Source organism: Cupressus sempervirens, chromosome 8 (genome assembly GCF_028749045.1).
Source record: "Cupressus sempervirens isolate cs-2001-9-10 chromosome 8, ASM2874904v1, whole genome shotgun sequence".
Taxonomy (NCBI): domain Eukaryota; kingdom Viridiplantae; phylum Streptophyta; class Pinopsida; order Cupressales; family Cupressaceae; genus Cupressus; species Cupressus sempervirens.
In genome coordinates, this window is record NC_143125.1 from 664,359,189 (window position 1) to 664,372,060 (window position 12,872).

The 12,872-nt window shown below is 37.9% G+C and overlaps 1 protein-coding gene across 1 annotated transcript in view; it reads left to right on the top strand.

The window, feature by feature from the left end:
* Positions 1-12,872, top strand: part of LOC149544207 (alpha/beta-Hydrolases superfamily protein) — a 170,371-nt gene that overhangs the window by 110,135 nt on the left and 47,364 nt on the right. Inside the window, exons 4-6 of the mRNA XM_089798721.1 lie at positions 1,705-2,055; positions 2,273-2,473; positions 2,585-2,655. Of these exons, the coding sequence (XP_089654847.1) occupies positions 1,705-2,055; positions 2,273-2,473; positions 2,585-2,655 (623 nt within the window). The remainder of the gene's footprint in view (positions 1-1,704; positions 2,056-2,272; positions 2,474-2,584; positions 2,656-12,872) is intronic.

Consider the following 12,872-nt stretch of genomic DNA (forward strand, 5'->3'; position numbering starts at 1 on the left):
TGTCACAACTGTGACCTATTTTTGTAATGCAAAGGTTTTGCATGAGTTTGTCCCAAAAAGAACTTATTGTAGTTCTATAATTTTGCCCCTTAAAAAAATTTAATTGAGGGTTTTCTAATTTTTGTCCTTGAAAAATTTATGGGTGGATTTTCATAATCTTTTCCTTAGAAATTCTAGGAAGATTTTATAATTTTTGTTCATAAAAAAACATTTGTGGGTTTTGTGCAATTTTGGACCTAATAATTTGTTTTATATAAAGGTTTCACCAAATTTTCCTAGAAAAGGAAATTTTTTATGCTGATATTTGTCTTGGGTTTAGTGCAAGCTTTTTGCTAATGTATCTTTGTCAGGATTTGATTAATTTTTCTCTTCAAAAGTTGTCTTTGGTGTTTTCGTATCCTCAAAAATTGTTTTTGGGTTTTCTATTTTTTTCCTAAAAAATCATAATTGATGTTGGTCTCCGGGTGTTTTTGTTTAATCCAAAAATTGGTTTCGTCAATTTTTTCCTCAAAAATGCAGTTTCTTGCAGTTGTTTGGCTCACAACTAGAGTAAATAGGGCAATGGTTTGCACAAGGGTTTGCTGATCTTCTCTTCAAAATCATAGTTTCAGTTTCATCTCAGCATCTCTGTCTACAAGGAGTGATACCTTTGTTTCCCAATATCATCTTGGAAGGTTTATGGTTATCTTGGTCATTTCTATAAGTTCTGTAGATTCAAGGTCGGTCTCAGCAATAGGCTCATGTTGTAGTGTTTCGATGAGAAGGGAGTGTTGTGATGTGGAGCCTAATCAGACTCGGAAGTTAATTTTTACCACTTTATTCGACGTGGTTTCCCCTAGATTATTTCTACTGGATGACTTATTCTAGCCCTAATTTTGTAAGTGGCAAAAAGCTTGTATAAAATGGCTTAGGGTCAGGAATTTCATAATGCATGATGAGATTGTAGCTTCTTGCGGTGGTATTGAGCTGTAAGGGATTACAGGTTGTAATCATTGGATTATAAGAATATTGGACTCATTGTTGGTGGACGTAGCCTAGGGATTGGGTGAACCATGTTAAAACTTTGTGTTTTGTGTTCTCTTCTGTGTGGTTTATTATTTTCTGATGTTGATTATATTTGCATGTAATTGTTATTTCTGTCTCTTTAATCTTAATAGGGAGTAGCCTTCTACACATCTATGACCAAAAGACTTATAAATTGTCTTCTCTAGAGTAATTAGTACGATGACCACTAAGACAAGGTATAAAAATAATAATGTAATGTTTCTAATGGTCATCTTTAGTGAGTTTAGTTTTATTGGTTTCTATTTTCATATTTAGTTAACGATTTTGCCTTTTAGAAATATCGCTTGTACTTTTCTATTTAAGGAGATTACTTAATTGTTTAATATGAAACAATCAAGTTTTATAACATCTAGTTAGTTGCTTTTTGGTTAATTTAGTTGTTTTATGGTTAAATTGTGGCCTATTTGTTTGTGTTCTCAAAAATCTTATATGTTGGGGTACAAGTAATGAGCCCCTAGAAAGTTAAATTGAGTCTTTCAAAGACAATAACCCATGGTGTGTTGGATGCATAATAAGACTTTATGAAAAAAAACTCTAGGACTGGAATATTTTTTGTCATTCGAACATAAATTTTTCCTACTCTGCAAAGTAAATGCCATTAAAATCTAATTTTGTTACATTTTGAACTTTTATTTCCAGGTTCAGGATCTGATTTATAATGTAGAATTGGCTAAAGGTGCATACCTGAAGGATGCTGCAAGTCTAGCACGCAATAGCATGCTTCGAGAGAGTAATGTTTTGAAATTTGTAAGCAAATCTAATGTGATGAGACCTGGGTATTATATTGGGGTTGACAGTCGCAATAAGCTGGTTATACTTGGCATTCGTGGAACTCATACTGTCCATGACCTTATTACTGATATGGTCTCTCACAGCAACCAGGAAGTCTATTTTGATGGTTTCCAGGTGCATTTTGGTACAGTTGAAGCAGCACGTTGGTTCTTCTGCAATGAACTGGAGACCTTGAAAAAATGCCTAAAAAAGCATGAGGTGAGAGTTGATCTTAAGCTATAATTGGTTGTTATAGAACCTTACATTGTCTTCACATTTGATTTTTGTGTTAGACTATTGAAAGTTGACTCCAAAATTATTTGGACTAAACCATTACCAGGGGTTGCATAATTTACAAAGCAAGGCCTTCTATGTACATTTGTCATGCTTAGTCAAGCTATCATCCTTTCTAGTTGAGACCCTAACATGATTGCAGGGATTTAAATTAAGATTAGTTGGGCATTCTCTTGGAGGAGCTGCAGCAGCATTATTAGCGATAATGCTTCACAAGAGTTCGGAGGAAGAGCTAGGTTTCAGCCCTGATATTGTATCTGCAGTTGGAATAGCAACACCACCTTGTGTCTCAAGAACACTTGCTGAAAGTTGTCTCAATTTTGTCACCACAGTTGTACTACAGGTGTGAGGTTTGCTTTCAATATTTTTTAATTACCAATTTTGTAGGTTGGCTCCATTTGAATGCATTGTTTTCAATTAACCTTGTTCTATAACATGTTTGTGTGTCTTCTAGGATGATGCTATTCCGCGAATGAGTGGGGCATCATTAGCAAGGTTACGAAGTGAAATCCTTTGTACTGATTGGTAAGTAGACTGAAGTGTTTCCCATTTTGTACTGCCTTGTTTATTTTTATAAGAATATTTCACTATTTTAAATTATGTTCTTGTTGATGCGAGTTTTGTATCACTTGCATAACATATTAGGATTTGAATATTCGATATGGGATATCAAACATGCAACTCCTCTCTTGAAATGTTAATGCTCATGAGACACGAATATAACTCCAATGTTCCTTACACCGTTGGATACTTGTTCAGTTTTATCGATGTGATTTGCTAGTAATCACGTAGGCAGCCTTACGCTATTCATTCAAGGATGACTTGGACTTTGGTAGAATGAAGGTGACGGTGACTCAGTTTGTGAAATGTGCGGAGGCAGATAATGTTGATGGTGGTGGTGATGGAGGATGTGTTTGCCAGTGATGATGTTGATGGGAAAGCGATGGTTGTGGAAGGTGAATGGATGTGCTCTGATACTTAACTTACTTGTCTAACTTGCTTCTCTAACCTTCGACTACCCAACTACTCACTATTCTACTCCTACTCCTATGAATGAAAGGTTAGCAAATGGACGGGGATCAAACCTAATGAGAGCTGACTAGCGGCCTCACTTCCATAGGTGCAATGATTCGAAGGAATGATAAACTAGTTTGCCACACAAAGCTTCCCAACCAGCCACTAGGGTGCTAGTGGTCTAGTATTGACCCCTATCAAACATTTACCAAAGCTACCATACAACTATCCATTTACTTTAACCTCACTTAAACAACTTCAAATAAAATTTGCTTCAACAACTTGAAAGGAAATCTAACTATGTGGAAGTAGAAAACATGCAATAATACCCAATGTTCTTAATCAACATGCAAATCGCAACAATGAAAAAGAGAGCAATTTTGGTATTATCTTCGCAACAATTTCTCCAACATTTTACAAATGAGAGCAAATGGCCTTTTATAGGGGCCAAAAATACAATGGACAGTGGAGATCAAAACAAGATCAACGATCCAGATTGGATCCTCAAAACCCTAATTAGGGTTGCCACCCCATCGGCCAATGAGAAGCTGCCACCTCATCAATGGACCAGTGGAAAAAGTGCAAAAAGTGGCAACCAATGAGAAGGCACCAAAATGGTGGCCAATCAGAAATAGACACTTGTCCTATTCTAGAAGAAAGGGAAATTGCCACTTGGGCTTACATCAAATGATCTTCTAATATAAGTCTTCCCTTTTCTTTCATTTTCTTAGCTAAGGGAATGAACTTAGTTAGCCTTTCATTAACTTCTTCCATAGGAGGACAAGGTGTGTGCTTCACCCTGAGTTCCGTTGACTCCGCCACGTTGCTCGTTGCTTGTAGTATCCTTTCGTGATCCTTCTCATATTCCTTCGCAAATCCAATAAAAGCACTGAGAGAGGAAAGGGTGCCCAAATGCTTTTTCTTGATAGCAACCTTTCCCAACTCATCCAACCTCGATCCACAATTTGTCTCGTTCACATCCTCTTTGCCAAGGGGGATTGTCCTTCCTTTAGTTTGTCCTTCATTCGTATCATGTCCACTGTACCAATATTGGTGTTGGTTATTCTCTTCATTTTCGAGAAGAAGGGAGTTTTAGGCATCATATCCTCTTTGTCTTTCTTAGTCTTGTCCGCTTGGGATTCTTACTTGCACTAACATCCTCCATGCTCGTGGCCCTATTACGGGATGGTAGAGTGGTGGACCAGAAGGAAAGTAGAACCAAGGGAAGCAATCCTAAGACTAGAACGAAAGAAGGATGTCAGCTTAAGGACCCCTTGCAACTCTAGAGGATGAAAATTCACCTTAACCAATAATCTTACAGCGGCTTTTCGGAATTAGGACTTGACCTTAAGAACTTCAAATCCCTCGCAAATCAGAAATTTATCATGCAATTCACCTCTAAATAAAATTAACGAACTTAGGGAAAAAATTGCATCCTCTTGCAAAAATCAGAATTTTATCTCCCACAAATTTTGGCTCCCACAAAATTCGCCCTCCACAAAATTTGGCTCCCACAAAATTCGGCTCCCACAAATTTCAGCCCCCACAAATTTCAGCTTCCACAAATTTCGCCTTCCACAAAATTCGCCAAGCAAGAAGAGTGCAGATTTGCTCTTGCAAAATCGCCAACGCCTTGAGAAGGAGAAGTGAGAAGTGAGGAAGAAATGAGAGAGAGGCCTCCTCTTATACCCAACTTTCTTACTCTCTCCAAGCTAGCCGACTTGGACCCTGGGAGTAAGAAAATAATTAATGCAAAATTATGACCCACAATTAAATACTTAGCTAAAATTAATTTTGCCATGATGAAAATTAACATTTAAATTGCCAATTGGACCAAAATTGCAAAAGGAAAATAAATGGTGCCTTGGAGATGTTAAATATTTCCATTTAATGAGGATTTAGTAATTAATACGTCATTAAAATTGGATTTTGGCTAACCAAAGCCATTTTTCAATATTAAATTACCAATTTCATTAAAGGCGAAAAGTTTTCAAGGCAATTTTAATCTATTAAAGCCAATATTTTGCAATTTTTACCCAAATCGTTTTTGCTATGCGAATTTTTTTTTTTTGACAAAAATAAAATAAAATTTCTTCTAGAGCCAAAAATTGATTTTCGTAATTTAGCCTCATTTCAACAAAATTAAAATTTTCACCAAAGAAAAATTTGCGATTTTCCAAAACTTGTCTAACAAAATTTTCCTTTTGAAAGATTATTCAAATTTACACATTTATATCCGAATTTTCAAAAGAAAATGTCTAAATACAAATTTACAATTTTATCCTGCCATATATTGCTCTTTAAAATTTTGTCCGGCCTAAGGATGAAATTGGTGGCTCTGGAAAATCAAGCGAAGCTAGGTGGAAATAAGCTAAGCCTCCCCACATTTGTCTTGAAGTGCCAAGGCATGAAATTTTCAAAACTCAAAAATTTTGGACAACCAAAAAATTGTCGAGGCGATAAAAAAAAAGGGGTCCCCAAAGAATTTGGGGCAATGGTGTGAGAACCTCACAACAATTCTTTTATTCTCACCTTGTTCTTATATAATCCCATTATTTTTTATCGAAAGCATGTCACATGTTTTCATTTTAATTGTTAAGGCCCTTATGATTTATATGTTTGTTTGTATGTATGCTATATGTTATATTGCATCGTGACAAGAACATATCACTGTCACGGAGAGAACATATTCACAAGTAACTTGATTTTGTGGGAGAAAAATGGCAAGATAGTTGTAATATCCCCCTAATAATGAAATTTAATAACTAGAATATAAATCTTTAAACACTTTGAAATCAGAAGAAACAATATTTATGACAAATTAATTGATTAAGAGATTATGATAATTATGTATTGATAATACTTGATATTATTTGAAGTATGATTATATATATATATATAAATACATATTTAAAGAATTATGTAAATCTAAACGTTTATAACATATATTCATATTAAATATATATTAATTGTTGTCAGTAAATTCTATATTGTAGCCGACGGGTAGAATTGTATCCGAAAGGGCGCGTGACGGTTGAGTCACCCCTTCGGAAAAGTATATGTACACTGTCCAGAAGGGACTATTGAGACATTATCATAATCATTATCATTATCATTGTAAGCATTGTACTTGGAGTGCATATTGCGTATATGAATAAAGTATTTGTTCTGTGTTATATCTTACTATACTATATGCGATAAGTATCCTTTTAACTTGTACGATAAACATTTGGCGCTGTTGCCAGTTGAACTTGAAACAAAGGAAGTGTTATGAAGATTAATGCTGAATTTGCTTAATAAAGATAGGAATAAGATAAAAGATAAGGATGAGATACAACACATGAAGTATTAATTTTAGCACAACAGGCGGAGCACAGACAAAAGCTTCAGCAGCTTACTGACGAACACTGAGGGGGTGAAGGAGCACAGATGGAGGGAGTGCATTCACCTAGCAGATTGAGGAGTACCGAGGAATTGCTAGAAGAGACCTGACAACGATTGAATTTGGTGGAAGAGACAAGGGAGAGTTTTTTAACTTGTATATGCTGAGGGTAGAGAATCCACACGAAAGGGAAGTAACTCACATGACTTGAAGTGCCAAAGGAGCATGAGCCTGGAGTGAACTCTTCGTTCCTGATACACGGGACGAATGGATACAGGTAGATAATCGAACAACTTCGCTCGAGGAAGATCTTTTCACACCTAGTAACATGGTTGTTCGAAGCAGCACGGTTGTGCAGAACAACGCGGGTGCTTAGAACGTAGGTACTCAAAACAACACGCGTACACAAGTACCACTGAATCAGAAGAAAGTAGCAATGACAGGACCAAAGAAAAAATTGCCGAAGTTCAATAGTGGTGGGATGACCGATCCCATCAGACATTGTAAAACATGTGAAATGATCTGGATGGCGAATGATGTAACAAACCAAGATGACTGGATCCGATAGTTTCTAGCGACCCTACAGGGTGTAGCGATTGATTGGTTTTTGGATGTCGATCTTAAAAAATTAACTACATGGCCGAACGTCAAGAAAGAATTCGTAGCAGAATTCCGACTACTGAGGGATGATAATGAAATAGTAGCGGAAATATATAGTACGAAATAGGGGAAGAACGAAACAATCCAGGTATATGCAAGAAGGTTGAAGGAGTTAGTGGGGAAAATGGAGAGCCAACCAACAAACGGATTAAAGAAAAGATGGTTTGTTGAAGGGCTACAACTGGCGTTGATGAAAAAGATGAAAATTGAACCTCCAGCATCGTACATAGATGCGTATAATTGGGTGATGGATCTAGAGAGTGAGCAAAAAATGAGCAAAAAGAAGAAACACAAATCGTCGGACTTAGACGATTCATCTTCCGAAAGTAGTAGCAACGACGAAGAATCAAGTAAGAAGGTTCGAGTGTTGCAGAAGGATATGTTATGGATGATGGAGTTTAAAAATCTGAAAAAGAATTCTGACTCGGTGAAAGGGGAATTGTGGTGTACAGACTGTAAGGAGGAGGGCCATGAAAAGGGCTCTTGCCCCAAAAAAACAATTTTGCGATAGCTACTAGATTGCGGGACATTCCATAAATGAATGCCTATTAATATGAAGACAAAGGGACACCATCAAGTGTTATTGACGCAGGAACTTTCCACCTAAGGAGCAGGAATGAACACAAACAATGATGCAACCTCAGGAGGATACCGTAACAATAATCGGGGCAGATGAGGTGCTAACAATAATAATAACAATAATGGGGGCCGAAGTCGGATACAATACGACTCGAGTGGATGACCGATGATACAACGCTATGCATTCAACCTTTGGGGGTACTTCGCTAGAGACTGTACCAGAACGTTTCAAGAATAAAACAACTTAGAACAAAAATCTCAGGATGGTTTATCCGAAAACCTACTTAAGGACAAGCACTCAATGACGGAAAGAACTTTCAAGTTGAACCCTGACCATAAGTTACTCGTGTGTGTAAATGATTTATTCCCCACTCGACAAGAACTTGACAATTTCTTAGATCCTTTGAACTTAGCTATTATAATATCCTTACCTCAAAAGCAACCTGGATAGAGCCCTATTGCCAGTTAGACGTCTATAGCCCCGACGGAGTTATCGCTGTGGCACCACAATCACGGTTCTACCTTTAGTGATTATTTTTATAGCACCGGTAGAGATGATTGCACACCCTTGAACCAAATTTCATTTTTATTTTCACTTTGATATTGCTTTTCTCTCTCTTTTTTTTTTCATGATATTTTCTCTTTTTCTTCTTTTCCTTTCAATCTTTTGTTTGGTTTGCAGGCAATGAAGCTTGTAGAGGGTTTGGAAGACCACAGTGGCGCTGAAGTAGGTGTATGATTTTTACTAAGTCCAATTTCACTTCGAAACATCAAGAACTCAGAGCAATTAAGTGTGAGTAGAATGTTGTAACCATGCCAGAGATAACTCAAGAACCTCTATCAAGTCTAACCTAAATTTAGTACAAGTCCTACCATAGACCAACGACTAAGCACATCCTTTAACCTTTGAACCTTGTCAAATGTATTCGAGAAATGAACAAGACGGACTCTGTTTTGTCACCAAAAATGTAAAATTTACACACCTCGCCCACCAATGATAACATGGACCCTCTTTCGCATTTGCAAAGGCCCAAAACCAAAACGCTCTCCAACTAAAGGAAGCTAAAAGATTTGAAGTCAAATGACTTGATGCAAATCAAACTCGAGCTCCCTCACAACATCTAAACTAAACAACTGAAAGAAAACTACTCTAAACAACAAAAAGGGAAACTACTCTAACTTTGGGCTAAATGGTCCAAAACAAACTCTACTCTAAAGAATTAAAAAAAAACAAACAAACTACCAACTGAAAGCAAACCTATTCTAACTATGTACAAAAGGGCTTCGGGCGGAGTTCTAGGCTTGGAAATAATGCTTGAGGAATTGTCCATTGACGGGCAATGGGACATCCTCGCCAGTAAGTGTCTTATGTCTAAATGCATTATCTCCGATGATCTCAGATATTTGGAAAGGACCCTTCCATAGTTTATCAAATTTGTCATGTTGTCCCTTCCTTTCGTGGGCCTTGTCCCAATATAAGACCAAGTCTGAAATCCTGAAGGCCTTATTTTGCGCTCTTCTATCGAACCAACGTTTCACTAACCCTTGATGTTTTGCAAATTTATCTAGGGCTTCATCTCTCTTTTCGTCTAACTGCATCAGTTGAGTCAACTTGACTTGGACTCAGTCTTCATTCTCATCATAGTACTCCTGTATGAACCTTAAAGTTGGAATTTTCAATTGAATTGGGAATACTGGATCTTGTCCATAAACCAAATGATAAGGTGTGATTCCTATGGACTCTTTCACTCTAGTTTTGTCTGCCCACAAGGTGTATCTCAGTTGTGTGTGCCAATCTTTTGCGTTCCTATCTAAGAGTTTTCCAATCATGGTCAAAAGGTTGTTATTTGTAGATTCTGCTAGGCCATTTCCCTAGGGATAGTATCCTGATGAAAATTTTAAAATAATCCCATGGTTGAATGCCCAAGTATGAAATTTCAAAGAAGTAAAAGCAAAACCATTATCACATACAAAAGCCGAAGGACAACCAAACCTGGTGGTGACCTTTTCTTCTAAGAACTTAATGACAATCTCAGCAGTGCAATTCTTGAAAGCTTGGGCTTCTGACTGCTAAGTACAGTAGTCAGTTGCGGTTAGAATATACTTGTGTTGCGTTGAGGAAGGCGGATTGATGGGACCAATGAAGTCAAGTCCCCATATTGCGAAAGGTCTCACCTCGATGATTGGCCGCAAAGGCATCGTTGGGTTCCTCTGTCTCTTTGTCGTAGTTTGGCAAACATGACAAGTCTTCACATGCTCGTGAGTGTCTTTGAACAAAGTTTGCCAATAGTATCCGACTCTTAGTATCCGATGCGCTGTGGCCAAATTTGATCCATGTCCTATTGCCCATTTGTTATGAAAATGTTCCAATATGTTCTTGGCTTCTTCCTTTCCAACGCACTGCAAATATACCCTTTCATGATTCTGTTTGTACAACACTGCTCCTTGTAGCATATATCTTTTGCTCTTAAATCTTAGTGCCCATTTTTGCATTGGGTTCAAATGTGAAGGACATTGATGATTTAAAAGATGGTTGATTATGTCCTGATACCATTCGTTGGGATGTACCTCCTCCAATTCATAAACTTGTTGTACAAGTCCAGGTCCTTTTGATGCCATGGTCTACACTAATTGTTGTCCTCTGACTAGTTTCATTGGTTGGATCTCTATGTCATATTCTTGAATAGTGGCGACCCACTTGCCTCTTCTTTCTCCAAGCTCACTTTGCATCAGGAGAGTCTTTACTGCTATGTCAGGCACGATTGCATGTAGTTTTCTTCTCAAGATATAATGCTTGAATTTCTTTACTGCTTTCACCAAGGCATAGGCTTGTTTCTCCACATTTGGGTAGTTCAATTCGGCCTCCTTGAAAGGTGCACTCATGAACGCAATCGGATGCTCTTCACCTTCCTTGCTCTTTTGCGTTAGAATGGCCGCACATGCGTGATCAGAGGCGAAAGAATATATGTTGAATGGCCTCTCATACTCCGGGCTTACTAGGACTGGTGCATTGATAATAGCATGTTTTATTTCCTCAAATGCCCTTTTCGCTGTTGGAGTCCAATCTACTTTTGCATCCTTCTTCAACATGTCATTCATTGGTTTCACAATCTCGACAAATGCAGATATGAACTTCCTCATGAAGTTGATCTTTCCAAAGAACGATTTGAGCTCTTTCTTGCTACCTGGCACGCCAAGTTTGGAAATTGCTTCCACCCTCTCTAGATCTATCATTATACCCTTCTCTGAAATTACATGTCCTAGAAGCTTTCCTTCGGTAACTCCAAACATGCATTTCTTCGGATTCAAAGAGATTCCAAACCTTCTACATCTTGTGAAAACTTTCCTCAAGATACCGTTATGTCATCCATGTAAATGATGATGCATTTATCTTTTAAGTCCTTGAAGGCATAGTCCATTGCTCTTTGAAATGTTGCACTTGCATTGATCAAGCTAAAAAGCATCCTTCTGTAGGCAAATGTTCCCCATTTCGTGGTGAAAGCCATCTTTAATCTATCCTCTTCAACTATCACTTGATTGTATCCCGAGTATCCATCCATAAATGACATCATTTTAGCTCCGTTCACAATTTGCAAAACCTCGTCTAGTGATGGCAATGGGTAATTGTCTTTTTCTGATGCTCTATTCAGGTTTCTGAAGTCCACACACAACCTTATCTCTCCGTTCTTCTTCTTGACTGGGACAAGATTGGCGACCCACGTTGAGTGTCTCATTGGGAAGATGATTCGCACATTGAGCAACTTCTTCACTTCTTGATATATCAATGGCTCCAACAAAGGGTTGACTGGCCTTTGCCGCTGCCTAAATGGCTTACTCCCTTCAGTGGAATCGTGTGTGTAATGATGGTGGGATCATATGTCTTCAAATCTTCATATCCCCAAGCAATCACGTCAGGGAATTCCCTTAGCAAATTCAATATGTTTGCTTTCTCTTTAGGTGTACAAACTTTCCCAATGTGGACAATCTTGGGACAATCCTCTGTTCCCAAATTAACTTTTTCACACTCATCACCTCCCATCGGTTGGTACTACGTTTTATGGAATTGGTCCATGTCAAATATTCTTTCCAATTCAATCATTCCTTTTGGAATAGTGTTGGTCTTTAGGCTCATAATTCCTTCTGTGTTGATCTCCGCTTCTTCATCCACTTCACCATCTATGATTTGTGTTGTGAAGATATTTGAATTGGTCAAGAATTTGAGAATATGTCTATCATCTTCGAACACTTGGAAATTCTTGACATTGTCTAGTACTGATGGAACCGATGCCAACTCAACTCTAAACTTTTTCAAGCCATCCAATCTGATTGGTGCTAGTGAGATTGCAGTTTGTGCGAGGGCATTTGCAACTTGATTGTTTGCTCTATAGCTGAACTTGATGTTGAAGGCATCAAAGCTTTCTATCAAATCCCAGACTCGGTTTCTATAATTCTTCAACCTCTTGTCATGGCAAGTGAACTTTTGCTTAATCTGTTCAATTATTAGATACGAGTCCCCAAGTACATGAAGTATTTTTGCACCTTTCTTAATAGCACACAACAAGCCTAGAATCAAAGCCTCATATTCTGCCATGTTGTTGGTGCATGGGAATTGTAATTTGTGTGCCTCCAAATATGTTGCCCTTGTTGGGCTAACTAACTCAAATCCGGCTCCGGCTCCTTGCTTGGTTTTGGAGCCATTGAACCTTAGAGTCCATACTCCATTTCTTTCTAAATACTCCTTTTGTAAATTCTTCGACTCATTTGTTTCCTCATCTTCTTTCATTTCTTCATCTGGTGGTGTAACTTGGTTTTTCGTTTCACCCATCATGCTACTTTCTGCTTCTTCAACTTGTTGAATTTCAACCTTCTGTTTGCCATGTTGATCTTCATGTTTTAGGGCCCCTGGGATCCTCTTTTCCACTTGTTCTAAGGCCACTATACACAAGGAGCAAGATAACTCCGAGTTGAACGCATTGTGGATTCTGCACCAGTTGGCTAATAATAAGTCTCTTACTGGCATTCGGTTACCCAACTCCATTCCTTGCTGCACAGTTCTAGTCACGAAATTCTTGAAGTTTTCAAACATGCCTTCACCCTCATCGGACGA